This window comes from Oryzias latipes, chromosome 13 (genome assembly GCF_053564925.1).
Source record: "Oryzias latipes strain Hd-rR chromosome 13, Olatipes_Hd-rR_3.1".
In the NCBI taxonomy this organism is placed as follows: Eukaryota; Metazoa; Chordata; class Actinopteri; order Beloniformes; family Adrianichthyidae; genus Oryzias; species Oryzias latipes.
This window is the reverse complement of record NC_136249.1, coordinates 25,810,337-25,836,551: the sequence shown is the minus strand read 5'-3', so window position 1 is coordinate 25,836,551 and position 26,215 is coordinate 25,810,337. Positions and strand designations below refer to the sequence as shown.

Genomic DNA, 26,215 nt, shown 5'->3' with positions numbered 1-26,215 from the left:
GACTAATGTATGACGAGAAAAAACAATGACTTTAAAAATAACTTGTTATCTAAAGCAATGAGAAAGCAAAAGAGTCAGACTTCATCTGAATACCTAAATATGCTTCGCTTCTGGCTGTTCTGAAGATTGCATTGAATTCTTCTTAAAAGTTTATAGAAACGAGTATTGCACAGAAAAGCTGCACTTCAGGAAACTGAGAGCAAAACTTTCTTTTATTAAGAAAAAAAATAATCTTTAGTACTTTCTACTTCTGCATTTTATATGAACATATTCTCTTAGTTCTTTTTCCAAAAAAGCGAGCCGTAATTAACAACTGCTGCAACTCTCATCTTTGGGAAATCAGTGGAGATTGGCCAGCCAACTGTTGTATGAGCGCAGCCTAGCAACATCTGGTTCTTTTGTGTCTAACCCAGATCTCATTCTTCGGAGATCTGTGTCCCTAGTCAGTCAGATCAAATTCAATGCAGCCCGGATTTTGAGGTTGGTAAATAAATAAAGTAGGTGGATGCTGAGCATGCAAGGATCTGACAGGGGCTATTCCTTTAACTCCGCAGGAAGATTTTGCAGAGTTCCCTCTACCTCCTCCTCAAAAGCTAAAGTCAGGAAAAGAAAAGCCTTTCAATCCCACTTTCTTTCCTCTCCCTGGTCAATGAGGTGACTGCATTAAAAGCTAAGAGCTTGCCACATCCAGAACCTCAGCTTATGTGGATTTAGAAAATTGTTCACTACCATGCCAAAGCAAGTCAGTTTATTGTTTCACGTTTTCGTTTTATAATATAGACCTGCTGAAAGGCCGTCATCTGTAATTTGCCCACCTGTGGTCTGTAAACTGTCTCGGTCGCTATTGTAGTTCCCACTCCGCCGTGACAAAGGTGTTCGGAGTTCAATGTGGCTCACATGTAAAGGACACAAAAGTGCTGTAAGTCACAACAGCCTCTGTGAAGGTGACAGGCGTTATAGCGAGGCTGCCAGGAAAGGGGCATAGTTTTGCAAGAAAGGCTTTGATAACTTTTTAAAGGCCGTGTGTTTTTAAAAGAGAACTTGAAAAGCATTCAAATGTACTTTTGCTCTGCCGTCACACTTTGAATTAAGATAGAACTTTCACATAAAAGAACCTCCGTTAAAGGTTTTCTTATTCTGTGTCTTAAAGTCCCACTCCGATCATCTTTTGATCTGTTTTAAAAGTGTTCCCAGTGGTTTTTACATTTTGAGCCAAAATCATTCAAACCTGTGTTGTTTCTAGGACATAGTTTCACCTCTAAGATGTGGGCAGGACTGCTGGAGCAACCACACCCCCTTTTCCCTGCCAATTGCTGACAGATCTACTGCTAGCTTACACCCCCCCTAAAACCCCAACCCAACATTACCAGTGCAACAAAACTAGCGAGGATCATTGGAACTATCTTTTTGTACAGTTTTGAGCCAGATACCAGCTCGGAAAACAAAGACGTACATGGATTTAGTAATCTGCAAGCGGATGCCTCAGAATGGACGTCAAACCATAAATAAGGTCAATTAAGGTTTTCAAATTGGATTTTTATTACTTGCTCCGTTTTCTCTTCGATTTGAAAGAAGAAATTAGTTGAAATGCCCAATTTACTGTGTCCTCCATCATGAGAAAAATGCCATGTTAAAAACACCAAAAGCACACTTTTCATCTGAGTGGGTTTGTAAAATGAAAAAATGTCGTGAAAGTTTTACTGCACTATTCATATTTTTTTTTTTTGGCATCTTTGTTGATACACATTTGATGAGTTTGTCATATAATATCCTATGACAAGTAATAACATACATTTCCTTCTTTTTTAAATAAAAATAACAAAAAACTTACATTTTCAGATTTTATTTGATTTATTTTTGCCATGCCTTAAAGACTTGGCTTTAGAGGCACATTTTCCACTTTACATGCTTCTTATCCAGCGTCTTCACTGACACGGGGCTATTTGTTGCTAAACTAAGATCAATACAGAATGAGGCATCTGAGATACTTGTATTCCATGACATTTACTCTTTGTGTCAGCACATTAAAGCGTGAAACAGATTCGCCCTTTGTACATGCTGATATAAAAGCAGCATTGAAAGAGGAAGGAAGGGTAATAGGATTAGATCGGTGTGGCAAATAAGCAAGAGACAAATGAAAAATCAAATCAAACTGATTTTTTTCTCTCAAAGAAAATTCAGTTATTTATAAGCACTAAATGATTTAGGGTGGAAATAGCCAGTCAGCCAATAAAATGTTATAAAAAAAACTTTGTTTGCTGATGCTTTCTGATCAAAGTAAACAGACTGTATGTCCGTCAGTGACTTTACTTTCCGCCATTCTGCAGGCTGCTCTCATCTAAAAAAATCCAAAACTTTTAGATTTTTTTTCTTGCCTTTACAAAATAAGAGCCAATCACAGCAAAACAAGTAGAGTTTTGTACTCAATTAAGTCTTTTTTCCTTTTTTGTGCTGATACATTGTAGATATTAATAGGTGATTTTATCAGCGCTCCGCTGGGACATTTTTGCTAATAAAGTTAATCGAGTCTCTTGTTCGGTTTAGATTTTCTGTTGCTTTTTTTGTGCTCCAGTGCTTTAATTGTCTTTATCAATGTAGATCTTAATTGTGCACTGCCAATAAAGCCAAGCACACAATGCCTTCTTCGTGCTGTCATTTGCTATTTGTGTTTTTGTGTATTCTGCTGCAGTGATCCATAAAAGCAGACATCCTGCTGATAGTGCAGAACACAAAAGCAAAGGTGCTTCTATCTGACTTTACTCTAAATGGTCAAAGGGAGGACAGGTAGGCCCATATTTGGGAGAAAAGGCAGTCTGGAAGATGTGCTGGCTTAGCAATGTTTAGCGTCTTAGCTGCAAGAATACCTTGAATCTGTGTAAGTTGTAACTGTGGGAGTCCTCCGATCTCAGGCAAGGGATACTGTCACAAGTATACAAGATTACACAAACACAGGTCTCACAGGCTGTATTGCCACCAATTCCGATGAATTTAAAACAATTTATAGTCTTGTCCATGGTAGAATTTCCAGGGACTCTCTCTTATCTGTTGTGTTTTTTCCATTAAAGCTGCCCAGCGTGTCCTGCGGCTGAGGGCTAGACTAACAGCCTTTTGAGTTTGCACTGAATGTGTGTGGGTGGATATTACTTCATGATGCAGACACCTAAATCTGATTGCACAGTCACATCAAGGGATCTCGTCTTCCTGGTGGACACAAAAAGCAAAGAACCCGTAACAGAGAATCCGACCCTTATCAGCCTTTGAGTTGAAGATATATATTTTTTTTCACTTTGTGAGATAATGTGTTAGGGTTGGCAGAGAAAACAGTAGTGCTACAAAAAAAAGGATTACAAGAGAGACATTTGGGGGAAACAAAAGCCCAGATGTGAATAACACTAAGTTCTACATGTGTGTGGAAACTTGCACATTTGCATTCTTGATTTGTAAAAATTAAAAATCTGCTTGATTAACCATACTTCATGGACTGCTTCTATCAGATTTTCTGTGATCCTCTCCATAAGCGAGGTTGTCCCTATCGCTAAGACACACTAATACAAATCATGTACCAAAAAGATTCAAACCTGAAAGGTCTGCACAATTGAAAAGATCCTTAAAGAATTTTTGCCGGAAGAATAAAATTATACATTTAAAAACTGAACTGATTAAAGAAACTACTCAGAAGCTGTGTTTAAATAAATGCATAAAGAGAATAGGTGTCACTCAAGACAGTTGATACGTAAGTATTGTGATAACAATGCAGTCATGCAGGTCCTAATAGGCATGAGACCATACATTGAGCTGTTAGACCAGCTAAAGATAGAAGAAGAGAAGGAAAAGTTCACAGGGGAATTATGTTCATTAATAGTTTTGATGGAGGAAGTAAATCGTGTGAAGTAAATCTGAATAAAAGAGAGAAAGGTGATAAGAGCTTCCTATGTTCACACTACCCTCGGAAACACGCATTCAAGTGACCACTTTCAATGCAAAGTCTATGTAAACGTGTGTAAATGTCTGTTTTGGGCTTTTAAACTCTTGCACTGATGCATAGCTACGCATATTTTTAGGAATGTTTTCGGGCTCTATGTACAAATTGTGTTTAAAGTTAAACCAGGTCAAACTTTGACCAATCAGGGACTCTGATAGTGGTGCCGACAGGTGGATGGCACCCCTTTTAATTCATGGAAATGCCAACCATTTGAAAATTGATCATGGAGGAGAAAATAATAATTGTGGTTTGCGCCCAGCTGGACATATGAGACACCAAGTCTTTCATGTATCGGAGAAAGAAAAAGCCTGGAAAAAGATTTACAAGATTTGGACCGCTTCAGCATTTCATACCATGGCTTTTCTAACTGTAAGTGGTGGACATGCACTAGTAAACAATAGAAAAAGACAACGAGGAAGAAGCCCCTCCCTGCTTGTACAGTGTGAACACCATGGGTTCATTCTTGAAGGTGTGTTGCTGAGGGTTGGTGCGATCATAGCCTTAGACTTTCACTGAGAATAGAAAAACTAAAACAAGCTCCAAAGGAGCAGATCTTTGCTTTACCTAACCTGTAGAAATATCTTTATGACATAAATGTTGGACAAATCACCTTGTTCCCACATTCTTTTTGTGCAAAACATATTTTTTCTTGTTCACAAATCGTTTTCCTGTCCCTAATTGTTTTGTGAGTCAGGTAGCGTGTTGTAAGATTTCGAAACTGTCAAATGGATGTTTAAATGAGCTTCAGTTCAGTGAGTGCTGAATACAGACAGGGAAAAGGCTTATTGTCTCCCAAAGGGTTTGCTGAGTTAGGAGTATGTGCGGTCGCTGTTGGAAAGTTTGGAATTAATTCACCTTTATCCTGTTCATCTCTGTTAGGATATACAGCGTTAACTATTCTGTCAGGTTTTTTGTTGTTTTGTTTTTTTACAAAAAAGTGTAAAAATGTTTGATTATAACTTGGAATTGCAATATTTTTTGTTTAGAACAATGTCTCACAAAGAATTTTCAAACACAACAGGCGGGCATTGATTCAGTTGGAAAACACACCTGAGGAGCTTTGCTTGTTTTGTTTTTTCTGCACCTGATAGTCTCTCAAACATGATGAATGACATGGTATTACTGACAGAGATAAATGAGCTTTCTCTCAATTGAAGGCTCATGGCAACGTTACAATAAAATTACTTTTAACATGTAGGGTTTCCACAAGTAAGCAGTGGGAAACATGGCTCCCAGGCATTAAGTCCAATTATATAAACCAAGACTGGGAGCTACTGAAATAGTGACAGTTTTATTTGCTGACGGTCGCAATAAATCATTTAAGCGCAACCAGTACACAGATGGCAGCTACAGAACAAAGCCCAATGCATTTTATCTGAGACTTCAGCTTTCCAGGTAGATCCAAACCCACTCTTAGGTTGGAGCTGACAGAGGGGGAATGCATCAGGCACATGTAAGAAGTGACATGTCGGGTCATTTTAGTCAATTGGTTTAGTTTCTTTGTCCAGCTTGTTTGCATCTGCTTTGCTGGGGACGTTCCAGCAGAGGTCGTTCAAAACTGACAAACACCATGCAGGCATGAAATGACAAAACACAAAACAGAAATGCCAAGATTTTTCATAAGCCAAGTAGAAGTGCAGTGCTTGCTGCACGACTTTTGAGCTGACATCCAGCAAACAGACAGAGACTGAGACGGCTGACCAACAGCGCTAAAAGGGGTTGAAAGTTCAAGACATTCTATTAATTATTATTGGCAACAACGAACACACAATATATTTCTCTACAAAAAAATAAATAAATAAATAACTGAGAGGAAGAAAACCCACCATCTTTTAATTCTAACAATTCTTTTTTGATCTGTAACCCTTTAACACTGGAACTTTAGCTCCAGTTTTGACACTTTGACTACTTTATCTCTTCAACCATTTAACATAATTATCAGTATATTAACATAATTAACAAAAGGTAATTGGACTCGATAAGTAGTTAACCTTCATCCAAAGCCATGTTTTAGACTATTATTAGTCATCACTGTACTTCTGTTTATGATGTTATTATTTTAACAGTAAAAAAAAATGAATCAAATGCAATTCCAGTGGATTTTAAAGTGGATACAAACGAAGTGCTTAAAATATGAATGTACACCAGCTGATTTTGTTTTGGAGAAAAGTGCCTTTGTGTTGCCATGCAACACTTTATGTCCGTAAAGTGTCATGGTGCGTTCACACTGAACATGTGATGTCCGTTCAATAAGGTGCTGAACTGGGGTTCTTGAACGCGCTTTTGGCATTTGGTGTTCAAACTGGACTGTCACTACTCTATGCTAGTGCATGTACTCACAGTTGGAAGAGGCTAGATGCAAAATGTCAAAGCAATGCAAACTCCAGGCTTTTTCTTTCACTCTTTGCTGACATACAGTAGTAAGACTTGGTGTCATGTAATTCTGGCCAGGCACAAACCGCAATGATTGATTTTTCCTTTTTAAGCAATATTTAAATGGTTAGGACTTCCACTGAATTACAGGACGGCTTCCATATTTAACTACCAAATTTAACTACCAAATTTGTCTAAGTTCAACTGGTTCAACTTTCAATGCACATTAATGGCTGCATGTTTTTGTACATAGATCGCAGAATCCGACTTAAAGGCTGAATCTTAATTTCTTGCCCCTACGGTTCCAAACAGTTGGAGTGATCCAACTGTTTGGGCATTTTAAGCTGTAGAGATGTCCCTAAAATATTTTTTTAAGGAGGAGCCGTGGGGATTTAGGGCTGGCTATCTCTCTGCCGGTATGGCGGTACGCATCGCGCTTGTGAGCAGAGGAGATATGCAGTTCTTCACGTGGGTGTGCTAATCAGCTAAGAGGTTTACATTTAAATGCAAGTATTGAGTTTTTGTTTTTGCACTACATTTTATAGTTTAAAACCGATGTGCTGACAGGGACTTTTGATGATCTAGTCAAGCAGGAGTAATGTCCAAATTTGAAGACAATGGTTTTTCCATATCGCTCTACTTGATGGAGTAAAATAGGGATAGGAAGAAGCCGTAGAGTTAGGGAAGCAATTTGGATTCGGCCATAAAGTTGTGTTGCGGTGTGTGAATGCAAGAGTTTTGAACATGGGAGCCCAAAATGCCCATATATGGTTGAATACATAGACTTTTCATCCGTAGTGGTTGCCTGAACGGCCATAGTATCAGAATCAGTTGATTTACGTTAATGGCGTAAATGGTCGAAGAATTAGGACAACGCACGGGTGTTATTTAGGTGTCAGCGGCGATGTCTCCGGTTTTAAAGAGTTAAAAAAATCTGTTACCATCTTCAACACCTCAAAGTAATCTAAGCTGAAATGAAAAAAAAGGTGTGAAAGTCTAAGTAAATAAAAGTGTATGCAAGGAAAAAGGCTTGGTGAGTAGCATTCAAATTCATAAAATGTTTTAATGCTGCCAAACCTTTTTTTGTGATGCACTTGTGTATGAAAGATGTTTTGCCCATCATCTGACACCAAATGTTTAGACCGGGCTGCAGTCTTATAGGCTACTTTTAAAGGGTTATAATGCCTAAAACTTCCAATCAAGACTTTCTTTTTTTAAAATATTTCTTCACCTGCTCATTAGATTTTATTCTTTGCCAGCTGTGCCCCCAGAATCAGTCTGCAGAAGTGAGGAATGGCATAAAAAAAGAAAAAAAAAACATACTCTGCCTTTTCAGCACAACCTCCATATTTCTTTACCATCTTTGCTGGACATGAGGTTCTACTATATGGGTTGATGTTGTCACCCTGAGGCGACTCCAAAAGCATTAACCCTTCCTCCTCTCTGTGTCATAAAAGGCTTCTGTTACAATTTCCAATGACATTTCTCCATTTCTCACCATTTCTGACTGGTAAGAAAAGGCCAATTCAGGAAATGTTGGAAAGAAATGGGGTAAAGCATGTGTGGAGAGAGAAGGAATCAAATCAAATGAACCAATTCCCACATGTGCTACTAATGATGAGCCGGGGGGGAAAAACCTCTGTCTGCTTTCCAGTTATACGTAAGATGGTAGCTATGGTAATAAAGGCATGCCTGAATATGCCATTATGGGTAACTGCACCCAGTAAAGCTTGTAAATGCTGCACTGAAGAGGCTTTACATTGCCGTGAACAATTTATTAAGAACCCTGCTCAAATTTGCTCAAAAGTTTTTCTACCTTCTAGGCAGCAGTTCAGTTTATTCTTGGCTTAGTTCACTTCAGTGAGAAGTATTTTAACAGAGAAAATGGAACTGACTGACAAAGTAATCTTGGTACTTTCAGCCAAAGTTAGTTCAAAGACTAATTTTAAAGAGATTCCAGTGGGAGTTTCAAACTAAAAGCCTGTTAACATTTTAATGACGGAGCACTGTTATGGTAAGAGTGGTGACTATCAGAAGTGAAACAGTGGAAAGTAATTCGCTATTATAAGACTGAAAAGTCAGCATTAAAAGAAATTGGATAGGTTATATAGGGTCAACTATTTTGTTATGCTATGTTTACACTGGGCTGGGAAATGCACGTTCAAGGGACCACTGTAAAAAAAAGTATGAATATGTTTGCAAATGCATGTTTTGGGTTTTCACGGTCAGAAATCTTGCGTTCACGTGTACAAAACACTTGGCCATTGAAGGCACAATGAAAGTTAAACAAGGTCAAACTTTGACCAATCAGGGTTTCGGATTTGGTACTGCCGTATGGGTATAGCGTCTTTTTGAATTCACGGAAGTGCAAACCATTTGAAAATTGATCATGAAGGAAAAATGTATATTTTGTAGCAGAATAGAGCTGTGAAACAAAAAACCTGAAGCAAGAATGGTGAGATTTGCACCACTCTGACATTTCGCACCAAGCCACTTCCAACTGTGAGTACAAGTGCTAGTATCAGGTAGCGACAGACTAGCGTGAAATCCGTATGCTAAAAGCATCCCATACCAGGTATGTATATGCTTTAAATTTGTTCTGTTGGCTATTCACAGGCAGGCAAAGTGGCTTTACTTTGTTTAAAAAAAAAAGACCTTACAACATACTGGCTTACAAATCCTTTAGCCCTTGTGCTATCCTATGACCCCACCCCTACTTTGATGTGTTATCCCTACCATGACAAAGGTGGATAAAGGTGAAGAGGATTTCATGTCATCCATGGACACCAGTGAAGATCACAAATCATTGAAGAAAAAAGGTTCAGCGCACTGTCTAGTGGGTCTAGATGACCCGACTCCCAATGTTAAAGTGCCTAGGATAACACAAGGTATAATTTAATGAAACTACATGTTTTAAACGTTCCTTGGATCTGCTGTGAAGACATCACTTCTGCAATACTATTATTGTTTCAGCCCCTACAAAGCATTTTTCTTACAACAACAGGGCCTGGCGGTTATAGAGATGTTTCCTGCACAGACTCCTTTATCCATTGCTCCATTTCTTTTAGTCTCTCACTTCATTTCTATACACTCCTGAGTGAATTTCTAGCTTGGTTAAAAAATGTCTGTGCTCAGCCACCTGACAGACTGGCTTCCAAGGGTTTCTGAAGATGACGGGACGCTGGAAATCTGACGTGTGGCGAAGAGTCCTCCTGTGCTGCTCCTGTTCTGCTCACCACCTGACCCGTCTTTTCATACCAACAAACTGCGGAGTGTCTGTCAGATAATCGATAATCCAAATAACTGAGGAGACATTCACCTGCGCTTCCAGTAGCTTTTCAAGTAACAGTTCAGGCGGAATTGGGTTTGAGAATGCCAATCATGATTCAATTTACCGTTTAGATTAGTCTGATGGCATCTTGGACAAAACTGGTCGCACATCACGACAAACTGAACAAGTAATTACTTAAGTAGCAATTAACCCTATATTTGTATCTTAGCTGACACACACTTCTGAGACCCCTATCTCATTAGCATGATCCAAACTTTCCTTAAAAGTCCATTATATTAAACTTGGTCCATGTTTTTTTCCCTGTAGTTCATCATCATTCCAGTGGGGCAGTCTTAAACACCTTTTTTGGTGGGAAAGTTTTGCTAATTTTTGAAACTTTAAGGTCAATATCTCATCTATTGTTACTCTTTTTTTAATGAGTACCTGCTGTTTTGAAATAAATCCAAAATTGGTTCATAATTAAATTCTCCATAACACAGTTTAGACGGTGAGTAAATTAGGTGCCTTTGCATTTTAAGCTACCTTCATTTTGTGCAAAAATGTACCAAATCACCCAAATGTATCATAATTGATACTATCTATATCTCATTTAAAAATTATTTGATATTTTAATTTGAAATGGTTTATATCAAGCAATCAAATACGAATAGTAGACAAAAACATTACAATCATCAGTTATACATTCATACAATGACGTTTCAAACTTAAGATAATTAGACATAAAATTAAATATTGCTTGAAAGGGAGTGGAAGGAAGCAAATGTATATAATCCCACCACTGTTCTACTGTAACCATTTTATTACATGATTTATCATTATCCGGTTCATAAATTTATCAGACAGAATTAAGAATCCTTAGGTATCAATAAAGCACATGACAAAGAAGAATTACTTAAAATATTGTGTAAAAAATAACTATTTTAGAAATCAACATGGCAGATGCAGATCAGTTATCTAAACTACATGCAGATTATTATCTAAAATACATACAGATTATGATATAGCAAATGCTTAATTTTGGAAGTTCATCAAAGGGTTTAAAAACATTAAAAAAAAAAGTTTCTGTCAATCAGTAGGCTTTAAAGAGTTAAAATAGTACTTCCCATATACTGTGATGGAAGACGGCCTGAATGCAAGATTACACATCCTAAGCTAAAAACACCTTTTCGGAGCGTTAGTTCCAAAGATGGTGGTAACTCTTCTGATAGTATCCTTTTTGCAGATCTTTTTTACGTGTATTATATTAATGAAACCTGTCTGCAAATAACTTAATTTCTTTGGGCCCAATTACTTTCTATTTATTGAACAAAGTATTTCAGACTGATGTCTATTCACAGTGGGCGATTCATGATTCATTGTGAATCTTTTCTCGAATATCACCGTGTGCACTCCACACGTGGCCTAATGAGTCACGATGGTAATTGGATCAATGAATAATTCATTTTATTATTATTATTTTTTTCCAAAAATATATGCCTTCGCATGAAACATGCATCAAGCACAGAGAGCATCTCTATGCACAATTTGCCTCTGAAGACAATGATGAAAGAAAATACAGTAATGACTGCCGTTTGTCAGGATTTCAGCACTTTTTCTCTTAAATCAGGCCAAATTGAGGGCTGGTGGACAGTTCGGATATTAAGGAACGTTTGAAAGATTTGTAGATACGGAAAAATTGGCAATGTATTCATAATTTTTCTTACGCTGCCTGCAATATTTGTTAACATCCCATGAAGCCCCACTCCCATCGTTTTTTAAACTATTGTAAAACCAGTATTTTGTCGTTTTTAGACTAAAACAAAAAAAAACAATGCTGTATTATGGGACACAGTTGCTGCTGAACAGCAGTAAGCTGGCTTTCACATCCCATCATCCCTTTGTTTACACCAGGGGTGCTCATTACGTCGATCGCAACATAACTAACAAATACTTACTAATAGTATTTTTATATATATATACATACATATTTTATAGGTAAATCTTCAAGACATTGTCCATTCAAAAGTAGCTCACACGCTAAAAAGGTGTGAGCACCCCTGATTTACACTATCTCTCAGTAGGTTACAGTCCCTCGCAACCTCAACCTAATAGCAACAAAAAGGGCGAGCTATATTGGAGCTATCCAGTCATACAGTTTTAAGCCAGATGCCAGCTTGGGCGAGGAAAATGAAGACGTACATGGATCTAGAAAGCTACAAGTGGATGTGTCGGATTGAGAGGACCTGGCTGCAGACAACATCTTGGCGCCCAAACATCAGTAGCCGGAACTGGAAGTCCAAAACTGGACATTTACATCCTTTTTACGCGTAACTATTTACACGATCAACATGAATCAGCTTATCTGCAGAGAAAAGCAGCTTTAAGCAATACTTTAAAGCGGCTTTTCATTGGTATGCAACACATTACCAATATAAAGTGTTGCATACCTGCACAAAGTTGTTTTTCTCCACAACAGAAAAAGTTGATTTATGTTGATTGCATTAAGGACTGAAACGTTACAGTACACTGAAAAAAAAGATCTGTTGGATTGACATAAAAAAATCATGGACATCGGTTGCGCGCAAAAAGATCATGTTGAACCAATATAATTATTGCACATAATAAAATCATGTTCTACCGTAATGAATGCTTCTTTGTTTCTGCACCTAATAATTTTACAGAAACAAACAAGATTTTATTATGTCATTTACCATAATTTTTTCAAAAATTTAAAAGACAATAAAAATTTAGCAAAACTATTATTTTGAAATTACCTACATAGTTCATTTTAATTTATAAATTATTTTAATAAAATTTAAATTGAAAAATAAAATTGCAATTGCAGATTATTATTTAAAGCAAATACTTTCTTGTGCATTATTACAGTCCAATGAACATATGACACTGAACACAAATTTCAGATTTAACTTTTTTATTATCTAAACTTGAAAAATATGTTTACAGTGTAGCAAAAAGTACAAATCAATATAAATTGGGCTTGCTATTTTTATTAAACAGAAGATAACAGAGCCAAAGCAGACAGCTGGAATCCCTTCTTAGGAAAAACTTTTTAAAGGTCATTTTTATTAAAAGAGTCGGCTCTTTAAGCCTGAAACCTTAGACACAACTTTGCCCTACAACTCTATTACAGTTTTTCTTTGAATTACCTCAAAGGTGTTTCTGAGATGAGGATGGTAATCAGATTTGTGCTGTAAATAAGGTCAAAAAAGCCTTGGCAACTGCCACTCTTGACACTTGGTGGGTCGACCACCACAGCCTGGGAGATGTGGACCATGAGAATGTCCTCTTCCTCGCCACTTTCCATTAGGAGGGAAATTCCCACCGTGGTGTCCTCGATTGCCTCCTGGATTGCTGCATGGTCTTCATTCTAAAGAACACAGAAAATATTTGTGTGCACAGTTTACATTTGAAGTTTAGTTAAAACGTCTAGATTACACAACTCACCTGTACTTTGAATAAACCCCTGAACTTGCTTATATTGGCGAGAAGGTCAGCAGTCTGAAATACAAAGAGACAACAAATTTTAAATTCACATGAAAACTTCAGAAAAATACAATTCTTACCCTTGGCTCATCAATAAATGTTATAGTTACTGGGTTAACAAAATCATTATATCCTTAGTGTCATGTTAACAGAGGTAGTAGGATAACTGATCAATCATCAATTTCATTATTTATTATGTATGTATCTTTCTGCATAAAAGTTGTGTGTAAAGAGTAGGGCTGGCAATCTTGATTACCTCAGGATTCGATGACAATCCAGGAGACAATAATTCCAATAATATATGGTAAATGCATGGTGAAGGGGACCCACCTGACTCAGTGAAGACTGGAGCATGGACCCCAGCATGATCAGGGAGGAGCAGTTGGAAGTGTTGTGTGATGAGCTCTGTAAATTAATCAGGAAATAAATATAGAGAGTGACACTTCCACAGCTTTGTTGTGTAATTTTACTAACTAAACATGCATTGGTTTGAAATCAATAGCTGCAAAAATATTCTGAAGAAATTAGACCAGAAAGAACATTTGACACCCCCCTCCCACCACAGGATTCAAACCACGCTTAATGAGAACCCGCGAATTTTGAGATGGAAACTGCAAAACTAAACTAGCAGATCGGGAGTAGCTAATCCCCCCACCCATAAAGGATTCCCATATGTGACGGTGTGGCACCGTCAGATGCCGAGGGGGGGCCACACCGGGTTTTATTGTTTGTATTTTGTATGCTATGATTACCACCTGTGGTGCCGCCTGGCTGGGATTGAGAGCAACGCCCCGTGGGCGTGGCATCCCACTTAAAGGTGAGCACTGCAGGTGGCGAAAAGAGAGGAGTGACAGTGTGTGCTGTATGCTGCATGGCCCTGCGTGTAGCATCAGTGTCGGCAATAAAGAACAGATCCTCCTCACCTTGGCTCCTCTGCATCCTTTCTCGGCGGGACCCCGTCACACCATATTAATTTATCAAATAGGGGGAATCTGTGAAGTAGTATTACAGACATTATTATAACTAAGGCTGTAAACTTTTTACTACACATTATACACTTGTTCCAAAAGGACATAAATATTTTCACTCCATTTTAAACTCTCAAAGCTAAAATCTCCATAGAAAAATATGTTCAGCATCATAGAATGAAAACAAAGCTCTGATTGAAACCAAAGATCTATGTAAACTGGACAAACCGAACGCATTCTGTGCACGAGACGCGCACGGAGAATGATTGACAGCTGACTGAGACAGAAGTGCGGTGCTGTTTGCTGGTCAAATAATGCCGTCCTTAAGCTAGCTCATGGTGGAACGGTATGGAAAAACGAAATAATGATAGTAATGATAGCTTCTCACATTTTCCTTCAATTTCGGTCTCAACGCAGAATTTAGCAAAAAGAAATCCACTTAGTGACGATGAACCCCCATGGCAAAGGTTTTCGCCTGTGGGAAAAAAATAAACCGCCGTGCCCGCGAGCGCCCACTGCCCCTTTGTCGAAAGCGAATTCCTACGGCATAACTACTCGCCACTCTTCCCCGCACATCGTTTGAAATCACCGTGTTTACCGCTGAATCTGTCTTCGACGTGAAAGAATTTACCGCGCTCACCTCCCCCTACCTGCCGTCAGAGGGCTGCGGCCGCCAGCGACAAAAGTGGCGCGCAGAGCCTTAACTTTGATAACTACGACAAAAGTGGGTTACAAAGCTCTTCCCCGTGAAAAAATAACAGTAATGATAAATGAACGCCGTTCATTTCCTTAAATCAATTTGTTAGATTAAATTAATTTACCTTTTTTAAGCTCCTCCGGCCAGCAGGTGCTTGCAGCTTCTCTAAAATGGCTGACTGCAATGTTTCTCCTCCTGGAATGCTTCTTCACCGATGGGGTTTACTTATCCAAAATTAAGGGGCAAAGGATCAAGCATAACTATTTCATGTTTTGTCAACATGATTTAAATATATAAAAGTAACACAGCAAGAAATTATGTGTGATTTTCAAGATTATATTATGTTTCGAAGGTAAACATAATTTGTTCATATTAAACAAACATGTTTAGTATTTGTAAATTGAACAACCCCACTTTTCCCGTTTTTTCAGTGTAGTTGAAGGAATGTAAACACTGGAGCTAAAGCTCTGGTGTTGAAAGGTTAACAGCTTTACAAATCTGAACACTTTTGGTAATAGGCCTATCCTTTTTGAAAGGAATAAAACAATTGGGCCTACCATTTTTTTTACAACAGCACACTAAGCTGTTTAATCAGATTAAAAAGTTGTAATAATAGATGCCACAATTCTGAAATCTTCCAGAATTTCTGCTTCTGGCTAATGATGTCTGGGCGCCATCTTTTCTGCAGCCAGGTCCCCCTTTTGGAATGGAGTGGAGCTGGGAGTTTGGCCTGCCAACTTTAGATTCTATGTAACAACTACAAGCTTTATCCAACTGCACTTTTTGATCTGATTCTGATTCATAATCAGTTGAATAAAGCAATACTCAGAAAAGCAGTTTTAATCTTAAATTTATTTTTATATGTTCCCATCATGAGAAAAATGCTACAAGAACATGTTAAAAAAAACCTCAATTTTCATTGGAGAGAAACTTTAAAACGACAGCAGCTTTAACCCTTGTGCTATCTTAGATGACCCCACCCTTACTTTGACGTGTTCTCTCTAGCATGACAAAGGTGGATAAAGGTGGAAAGATTTCATGTAATCCATGGACACCAGTGAAGATCACAAATCATTGAAGGTTCAGCACACTGTCTAGTGGGTCTAGATGACCCAACTCCCAACGTTAAAGTGCCTAGGATAGTACAAGGGTTACTCCAAACCATCAACAGTTGCGGTCCGTCATCTGATTTTGCTGTTGATTTCATAACAGTTTTTGTGTAGCAGCGGCAAAACTGACAGTAACATGGCTACGTTTCCTTTAGCAGGCTGTCATGGAAGTGACAGCACCAAATTTTTCTTCGTCCTGGCATCACCTCCAGCTGTTTACATTACTGATGGATATCACTCTGCGTTTCATTCATCCCACTTCTTCCCTCTTTTCCTGCAGATTTTCTCATGAGTGACAATTCCTGACGGGGGTATAGCATACATCCTCCCTAACAGTGTTCTTCAACACTTTGTCTCTGGAGGCATGCTCATAAACAACAGTGAGAAAACACACAAACGCACAAGCGCTTTGCCTGTAGCTCCTTCTAGAACAGGTACTGGCAGCATTTCTGCCTCATCTCTCCCCCACTCTGCCCTTTGCTCCTTTCATTTTCCACCTGTCTCTGATCCTCTGCCTCTTTTACATTTCAATCCACCGGCTGTTCCTCCTTGTCCTGACAGGGGATTGAAGAGGGAGAGCGGGAGCAGGAAAGAGGGAGTTGTCCCCTTTGGGTAGCTAAGCGATTACCGTTTGAAAGATCCAATCCCTTGCATCATTCCTCCTACAAGCTCCTCTGTTATTACTGTGGGAACTGATTCCTGCCTCTTCGGCACGACTAGTGCCTCTACTCTTTTTTTTTTATCCCTTTATCCATACTCCATTTGTGACTCCCCTCATTGTTTCTAATCCCACCACATGCAAGGCAGGGAATTTATGCTTATGAGGTTTCTGTTTGCACTGCAATTATTAAACAGAGATAGCCAATGACAAGACTTCCCCTACGTGCTGGTGGTGTCTAAAGGCCGATGGTGTGTGTTCACTCTTAAATTTTCCATCTTTATGTGTGTGGGCTCGAGGAGTGCATCCCATGGTGTTTGCATACACGGTGAGCTTCTTCAGGAGCGGCTTCTGCTTGCCTTATCTCTCTGAGAGGAGTGCAGGATACTCCAGCAGCAAAGCTGGAGCACACTCCCGTTGCTTAAGTGGGAGAGAACTAATCCCTGGTCTCAAAGCCCAGTCTGGTAAACACCACCTCACTAAAGCCACCCATGCACACCCTGTTTGTCCATCCATGGTAGCCTCTCCTGGACTCTATAGGGAAGTCGCTGACACCCATTTGTTTTAGTAAATTTTTTAAGGTTTTCTCTAACAATTTAATGCCTTATTTTTATTGTATCATATTGTATTGTTCCATTTATTGATTTGAATGTCCAAGATTCCATGGAAAGTAAAAGGAAAAGGTCACAAACCTACCAGAGCAATACTTCTAACTAGTTCATTTGAATCGGGGCAAAGCAATTCTTAGATTTCATTAAGGTGAATTATCTGCTACCTCTTGGATGTCCTCTGGGTATAATTTACTATGAATAAGGAGGATTACACCTTGAATTAAAAGAGACCTCAAAGCTGACCGACACACAGAACCAGGATCAGCTCGGAGACAATCAAAAGATTCTCATTACCTGCTGCTATTACCTGCTGAAGTGTTTGATAATTTGCTCTTATCAATATCTGTTTAAAATTGCAGATTCCCTGAACACAATAAAGGGATTCAATTAAAACCCAGGGCTCTTTTAAAGGCTGTGTAAAGACTGAGGGCACAGTGGATGTTAAAGCAAGTGAAATGAGAAAAGAAGATGACTTTTTTCATCTATTGAAAGCAATACAAAAATATTGTGTGTTTTATACCATATAAGGAATCTACTAGACTGACATCTGCAAAGATGCAGTTCAAATTCATTTATAACTGTAACCTTTTGGGTTTTATTTTTTTGTAGTTGCTTTAGTTGGGCTTTATATTTTTCACAATAAATCTAAGATAAATTTTAGGTTGACAAGTGCACAAAGAAGCTTTTATGTAAATGTATAACAGCTATTATTTGCTTACCTTGCTGCTCTGAAAAAGGAAAAAAAAAAGTAATAACAATAGGGGGAGGCTGTGGTGCAGAAGTAAAGCAGTCAACCTGTGATTTGAGGACCGATTTTGTTCCTGCTCTGCCAGCCCACGTATGAAAAAGGATTACAATCACTGCTGAGGGTTGTTTTTTGCGTTTTTGTTACATTTCCTTCCACCAGTTTTGACAGATTTTAATTATATATGGTTGTGGGAACAGGAATGGTCAGCATGGATGGCTGGTTCTCGACTCAATCGCATCCTATAAAAACGGGTGTACATCAACCATTGCTTCGTGAAAAATTATGGGAGGCCTTTGCAGTGTGTATGTGTGTTTGTTTTAAAAGATAGTATATCTTTATTTTGTTATTGGTCATTATTAAACTTATTGTATTGTAAAGCAAAATTACCCTCCAAAAATAAAACTCAATTAAATATTCAGAAAAATTATATCAAATATTGGGTGTGCAAAAATATTTTGAATATATATTTTGGAATGTTCCTAACAAATGGGTATTTTTATTTTGATAAGATTTTTGGTATTTAAATATTTTTTCATTCGAATTTATTACATATTCTCAAGATTTAAAATAATATATGTGAACAAAAAAATGCCCTATTAGCACTTTTTTTAAATTTCATTTTTCAAGAAGGGAAAATATTATCTTTGTTACATTCATTCACTGAAACAAACTGGCATCTCACACTGCCTCTGCAATAACCTTGTGTGGGTGAACAGGGTTAATCAAAGTTCAATCCCGTTCAAATCCCTAAAGAAGTTTCAGGAGAAACTGTGGACAGAGGTTAGAGCAGTCGATAGAAGGCTCACACTAACAAGATGGCATTTAAGCAGCTGGCCAGGAAGAAAAAAACAAAACAAAACTGTGCATTATCAGTACTGGATATGTTCACCCAAAATGAGACAGATCTAGTCAGTGTGTGTCTTCCTGCTGCACATGCAGTCTCTTCATCAATCTTTTAGGAAATTTGCCTCTGAATGCAAGGTGGCTCTGGAGCTGGGTCAGCGCCAGATGTATCACAGCCAGATTCTGAGCTGATCCAAACAAGCTCAGACAAGCTGCAGTAGCTGGCTGAGCTTGGTTGCTTTGCTCCGGTCTGGTTGATGGCCTCCAGAGGAGCTCAGCCTGTTTGTCTTTCTGCACAACATCAAAATAGACCGGCTCCGCACAGCCAGTGCCAATATTTTGGCCACAGACGATGCATGGATGTGAGTTGAATGTCTTAGAAACAACAGGGAATGTAAAGATTGATGAAGCATGCTGGTGAAGACTGCTCCTTTCATTTATTTATTTATTTACTCTTTGTGCGTGTGTGTGTGTGTGTGCGTGCGTGCGTGTGTGTGCGTGTATGCGTGCCTTGTGTGCGTGTGTGTGTGTGTGAGAGAGAGAGAGAGTCTGAACAGAGCACTTTTGATGCTTTTTTTTTCAAAAAACCCAACACACACACACATATTCAAACAGGATTTTTCAGACTGCCTGTCAACTGTCAGTGAAAACACTATGACTGAGCGCTGTCTATTCCCTCTCAAAGCCGGTTTCCTTGTGAAAACAAAAATGTTATTTCCTGTCAAAAATATGTTTCAGATTTGACCTATGTTACTGCTGGGGAAAAAAAAACAAAAAACTAATGAGCGTCAACTCCCATTCATCACTTTTCACCCCACACAAAAGTTCTACTATCAAGTCTTCAGCACACACACACATTCCACACAGCAGGAGCATGCAGACTGGTGCTGGTCCTGTTTGTTCTGGCCTGCTTGATGAAACTGACTGTTCCTGGAGCAGACTCAGGATATTATGGAACTCCCCCCCAAAGAAATTATCCTTCCACCATAATTTTCTATTCAGTAATATAAAAGCTTCCTCCCTCTGCAAAGCAAGTTTCTATTTGTCTGCCTGTGCATCAATTTTAGAAGTGATGAAGCAATATTCGTTTTTTTACATTTTCTTTTAGAAACCATTATTTTGCATTATGCAGTTGAATAATAACGTTTTCTCAGAATGGCATCCTGGAGCACTATTAGGTATTTGCATTCCAGAGTGGCTTCAATTAACCTATTTAATGATTGCCTTTGGATGAGACACTGGAATCCATTGTTAATCCAATAATTATTGTCTGGCAATTTCACTTGACTTTGCTCCACCAGGCAACTCACTTCCTGTGTTTGGGAGAGTCAATAATTAGAATTTACTCTTTAAAGAAGCACAAACTTTACTTAATGACATCAGGCTGTCAGAGAAGACGGTTTGTGTAACGTTGTTATTACAAACCAGCTAATAACTAGCTTGTAGTTGATCATTGCTCTGCTTTGTTCACTTAAAAAAATTAAAGATAATCATTAAATTTCACCAAATTTATAGAAACATCACAATGTTAATTACTGGTTACTTCAGCATCAGTTTGGATAACAGGCCCCTCTTTTTTCTTTAGCTTGGACTTAAGAAATAAGTTTAAATGAGCTACAATACTAACTTGTTACCTATCACTTAACCCAATTCCTCCTATGAACAAGTACAAACAAATGTTTTTAAATGTTTCTAAATTTAGCTTATAAGTCTTGCAAGAACCAGGTAGGCTATGCAAACGCTGTTTACTTTTTAAGTCAAAACACTGAGTTGTACATGTCTACAGTTATTTACCTATGTATTCAATCATTTCCACCCCTTGTATTTTATTGTACTTTATTACCTTCTATTTTCTATTTTTTCAGCAAGGTACTACCATTGCACGCTAAGAGTACCTCTTGGGGAGTATTGTAGTCATACAATACTTCTTACCTGAAACATTTCATGGCATTGTTGACCTTGTCATGGTTCTGTAAACTTCAACTCCCCACTTCTTAATTCAGCCTGATTTGTTTTTTTTTTTATTTTGCTGAACTGATTTCACTTCTTTGATGAGCTCCAAACTACTGTTATCAGTCTGTAATGGTCTACAACATCCTGAGGGCACTCATCATGATAAGAGCACTGTTTCCTGACAGCTGCTGAGCACTCAGTTAGGCCACAACTTCAGCTATATGAGCCACCTCAATGCCTGTCAGCGAGCTCAATGGTCATACCACTAATGCCTAGATCCCTGTCTGTTGATGGTAAATTGCATGATGGAGAGAAGTCATTCCACTCACTGGAGCTCAGTGACAGGACGAAGTTACTCCAGCTTCCCAACAGAACCAAACATTATGTATCTTATTTTTCTCTCTGTTTGGTATTTCTGATTTGTGTTTTAAAGAACATCAATCATTCAAAGCAGCAGCAAGTCTGATGGAGCCTTTTCCGTCAAGCAGTTCATTTATCTCAGGTTAGAAGTTATGGATGGGGCTGACAAAAAGAAAAAAGCTTTAATTGAAAAACGTATATGACTACAAAAATAAATAAATAAATAAACAAAACCTTATAAAGCTTCAGTAAAAGCTTCAGTATGGTCATTTGTTACAACGTGTTTGTCTGCCAGAAAGTGCTGATATAACTCATGAGATCACAGGCCCGAGGCAGTTTTTTTGGTTCATTTAGTCTCCATACATTTGGATCCTGGTCCAGGACCAGGAGTCGCTCTCAGACCCATCTTTCGAGGTGGTCACGGTTCGTTTCCAATAGGACTGAGCTGCGGTTGGCTCTGAGATTACTCAGCCAGATTAAACTCTGTGTAAAATCTAAAGTTTGAATAAGTGAACTATCATGCCAAGGATTGCAAAGCGTAGGCCCTCCATTACTCTCTTTCATTGCATTGCCTTGCCCCCGTAATTCCTGGCCAACGACTGAAGAGATCTTTATTCCCATGGTTTTTTTTTTTTTTTTTACAAACTGTTTTCTAAACATGAAAGTCCGCTTGATGGCAATCTAAATACAGGCAAACGCATGGTTCAGGACTTGATCTGGACCAAATGAAGCGGACGTGGCCTGGACCAACGTACCTTTCCAGTCTGAAGACACTGTTAGTTACTGAAAGGTTGAAGTCCAGATATGAAGTGAATGATAGAAATGATTAAAAGTGGATGGATAGCACAAATCTATTTATAAGTGATAATGAAGCTGGAGTTAATAATTAAACATGGTGAGAAAATGAGAGCGATATGTTCTGCTTTTGGAAAACGGCTTTAATGAAGTGAGACAATTTCAATTAATGTGATCAGGAGGAGAGACGGGGAGGTCAAGCTGGAGAACAAAAACAAATGACAGTAAAGGACAATAGTTTAAATCAAAATTGCAATGTAGAAAATCAGAGTTTAAAGACAGGTATTTTGCTACATTGCATAAGGTCAATTCGAAGACGGCAAAAAACTGCTGAAGTGTTTAATGATTTTTTATCCTTCTCTGATGCAGATCATTAGACAGACCCCCCAATTCACTGCAAACAAGGCAAGCTTGAAACATGACTAACACCGAAACAAAACATTTATCCATCTGCAGTACTTTCTAAATATATTTGATCCTTTAGGGAAGGAAATCTAAGATGACTAATAAATCATGACCGAAAAGAAACAAAAATACACCAGGTGCAGGTTCTGACAAATCCCTCTCTATTGTCATTTTACTCATTAGCAGAGCCTTTTCATTCGTATTTTTTTTTTTTTTTAACTTGTCCTGTCCAACAGCTAGGCAAACAGATGAGAGCTGAGGGCCTCTTGTGTTGGACATATTTTATTTTAACAAGAAGGGTTATTCATCTTCAGACAAACCAAAGGTATGTCTGAATAAACCCCTTTTGTAATTGAGGCCAAACTTTATTAATTTCAATCATGTTTGAAAATCTTTGGTGTTGGACCGGACGGAAAAGGAAAGAGGGGAAGAAGAGAGAGGGACGCTAGAGAGAGGGGGGGTAGGAGGGTGATAATAGGAGGGGAAGGGGGGTAAGACCATGAAGCAGCATAGAGCAGACAGGTTTACTGGTTGTTTATCGTTACGGTACGGTTCAAATGTAGTACAAAAAGGGCGGGGCCTGTTCACACACACTCAAATATTATCAACACACCTGCTAGCCGCAAAAATGTCCACATGTCAACATGCACACAAAACAGATAGTGTTCACGAACGCATACCTATGCCTTTAAACCAACTAGTGTGAAATCTTTCATTCATTCAATCATGCAAACTATTAGTGCAAAGGTGAGCTAACACCTGTGCTCAGGTGAGTGTTTATGTTCTTCTAAAATGGATGGTGGAATGTGAAAAGAAGGAGGAGGAGCGCCCAGCCACCCCCACACCCATACCCCCGCCGCAGCAGCAGCGGCAGCCGGAATTCCCCCAACGCCACACGGGAACAGGCAGGGAACAACCGCCCCCCGGGCGACCAAGACCGCCACCCAGGCCAGGGCCAGCAGGACCGCCGCGAGGCCCCCAGAGCCAGAGAGCAGGGAGGCGCAGAGGGAAAGAGAGCGCCGCCCCAGCCCACCCAGGAAAGCAGCCCCCCGCCGCGCCGGAAGAGCCCAACGCAGGACCCCACCGGAGAGGGACGCCCACAGCCCCAGACGAGCACCCCACCACCACCCAGGAGTTCCGGGCATCCCCCCGCCCCGACCCCAGGTACGAGCCAGGACCCCCCAAGGGAGACCCGCTCCGCACTCCAGGCAGCCACCCACCCGGCCCACGGTTGGTCCAGGTAGGAGCAAGGCAGGGGCCCGCCGCCCCCGCCCAGGAGGGGGGAACCCCGGGGAAAAAAGGGCGGCCCACAAGGGATGTTATAAATATGGCCCGACCAGGCTCGGCCATGTTGGAAGTTTGGCGGGGCCCAACCCCCCGGGGGCAAGGACCAGGACCCACCCCCCAGGGACACGAACACCCCCGGCTCAGGTGTAATATGAACCCCCCCACCGTGCGGAGAGAGCACCGCCGGGCCCAGGGAGCCGGCACCCAAGGGACACGGCCGCCATCGCCAAGGGGCCCGCACCCCCCACCAGGGAAGGGGTAGGGGACAGATGGACCCAGGTCCCACCTTCCTTGTAAAATGTGTGTGCGTGTATGGGTGTTTGAGAGGGTGTTTGTGTGCATGTGTGTGTGTTTATGTTTGAATGTATATATTGAAGGGGGAGGGGTGTGTGTACTAAGGGGGGTGCAGTTAAAATTGGCGAGTAGGGCACTAAGGGGACATCTCCTGATTACTCACAGTGATGTCCCCTCACCCTCCACACCAAGGGGCCTTAAATGTCTAAGGTGCGGTTAAAATTGGCGGGTAGGGTGCCAGGAGGACATCTGCTGCTTGCTTGCAGTGATGTCCAAGCACCCCCCCTACCAAGGACCCTACATGTCTAAGGTGCAAATAAAACCGAAAGAGGGGGGGCCCACTCCATACGGCAACCATAGGAGGGGGGCCACTCCCAAGTAGCCCCCCCCCCAAGGCGCATCGCAGGCTAGACCCCCCACCCCCTCACCCTAATATGAGGTTATATAAGGAAGGGGGTAAGTTGGGGACAGCTGGTAGACTGTCCCCCGGTGGTCAAACAGCCGTCCCCCAGCCCACCCCCAGCAAAGGGGCCAGGGCCACCCAGCCCAGGGGCCCACCCCCGGAGGCGCCGACACCCCAGGCCCGGCACCACCCACCCCACACAGAGAGAGAGGAGCCAGAAAGCGTCGCCCCCCCCCCGGAGCAAGCCCAGGCCCCCACCCCCAGACGCCGGCCCTAGAAGAGCTCTGGTCAGGCCTCGACGGGACCGAGGAGGCCAACCGGCCGAGGCAACCACTGATTGCCTCAGCGGAGACCCCGACCCGCTAGCCCCCCCGACCCGTACTAATAATGGGCCCCCCCTCCCCCCCAGAACGCCCCCCCACAGGACAGGGCCGACAAGCCCCCCACCCCACCCCACCCCAGACCCCGCAGCCGAAGCGGGTGACACCCAGAGCGACCGGGGGCCCCGAGAGGGTTGTCCCGTCCCGTCCCAGAGCCAGGGAAGGGCCGATCCCAGCCCCAGGTGCAGATGGGCAGCCCATCCGGCGCCGCTGGGCCCCCCCCACCCGAGCAGGGCCCCCCGCCAACCCCCCCCAGCACAGGCAAAGGGACCACCCCCCCAAGCCAAGCCAGACCACCACCCCACCCCCCCACCACGCACCCCCACACCCAAGCCCAGAGGACCACGCAGCGCCCCAGCCCGCCCCACCCAGGCACCGGACCCGACCCCCCGACCAACGGAGCCCCCCACCGCCCCCGCCAGGCACCGGAAGCCCCGACCCCCACCCCAAACCACGGCAGAAGGGCAAGGAGCAGCGACGACCAAGCCCTCCACCCCCTAAGTCATGGAGTCAACCACAGGAGACCAGAGAGACTGAATTCTTTCAAAGTTACTTGAGCTTTGGGCTGACATTTTTTCCAAGCTGATATGATCAAACAGCAGATTTCTGTGTTGACTTATGTTTATATTTTTCTTGTTTTTCCAATTTATTAATTTATTATATTCATTCGTATTTTCTAAAGTTGGCAGATAAATATGACGATGTGAAGCGATCTGAAGACTGGATTTTCCTATTAACAGAATCCAATCGGGATTGTGGTGCACATCCAGGTGGCAGTCATATAGATAGAATCAGCACAGCTGACGCACAGTCACGATGCTGGGAAGTTACCAGTGCAACAGATGCCCATATGGGACAATACATGTAAAAACCTGTGTGTGTTTTTGCGGAAAGCTCAGCATTCTGTCACACAGACTCTTTTATAAATGAACATGGCTCACTGGGGAAGCTGGACCAAGCGTTGGGGCAGCTGGTATTTTGGAAAGTTGTGTTAGGAAGCGGTTTGCTGGCACAGCTGTGCTAGCTGGGGTGGTAAAAAATGGTGTGAGTGCCTGACAGAGTGTGCGGAAAAACATATATCCACATCTGTGCATCTATGCACATGAGCCTTTATGGATAATGACACCAAGGGAAGCTCATCACAAATCCTTGAAGTCGATGGAGGAAATAAACATGGAGCTGAAATGACACCTCACTATATATTGATCCTCCTCAAAAGCAGAAGACAAACATGCAGGCAAACATATAGACTATAGATTGGAAAAAAGAGACATAAATGACAACAATTTTACTAGATGAACCTTACACAAATCTTTAGATTTTATAGTACACGTTTCATTCTCATACACTGAACATTGTATTAATAATTTAATGGAAAACCCTCAGATAGCTCCGAATTTATCTTGTTGTCTTTTAATGTATAGAAAATTGGATACAGCAGGAAAAACTGCAGGAAAATAAAGCATTTCTAACTCAAATATCTGCACCCAAACTGCATTTGTAAAGGAACAAGCACAATGCAATTCTTATCACTTCTGAGAACAAAAACATTAAATAAAATCATTCTGTCAATT

At 40.8% G+C, this 26,215-nt stretch overlaps 2 protein-coding genes across 3 annotated transcripts in view; both read right to left on the bottom strand.

Annotated features, from left to right (window-relative positions):
• The window catches only part of rtn4rl1b (reticulon 4 receptor-like 1b), a 183,546-nt gene that overhangs the window by 75,338 nt on the left and 81,993 nt on the right, over positions 1–26,215 (bottom strand). The gene's annotated exons all lie outside the window — the stretch shown is intronic.
• The window catches only part of LOC144981407 (uncharacterized), a 227,076-nt gene continuing 213,402 nt past the window's right edge, over positions 12,542–26,215 (bottom strand). The window contains exons 2-4 of the mRNA XM_078929404.1: positions 13,461–13,535; positions 13,092–13,145; positions 12,542–13,014 (exon numbers count right to left, since the gene is read on the bottom strand). Of these exons, the coding sequence (XP_078785530.1) occupies positions 12,790–13,014; positions 13,092–13,145; positions 13,461–13,496 (315 nt within the window). The 5' untranslated portion in view covers positions 13,497–13,535 and the 3' untranslated portion in view covers positions 12,542–12,789. The remainder of the gene's footprint in view (positions 13,015–13,091; positions 13,146–13,460; positions 13,536–26,215) is intronic.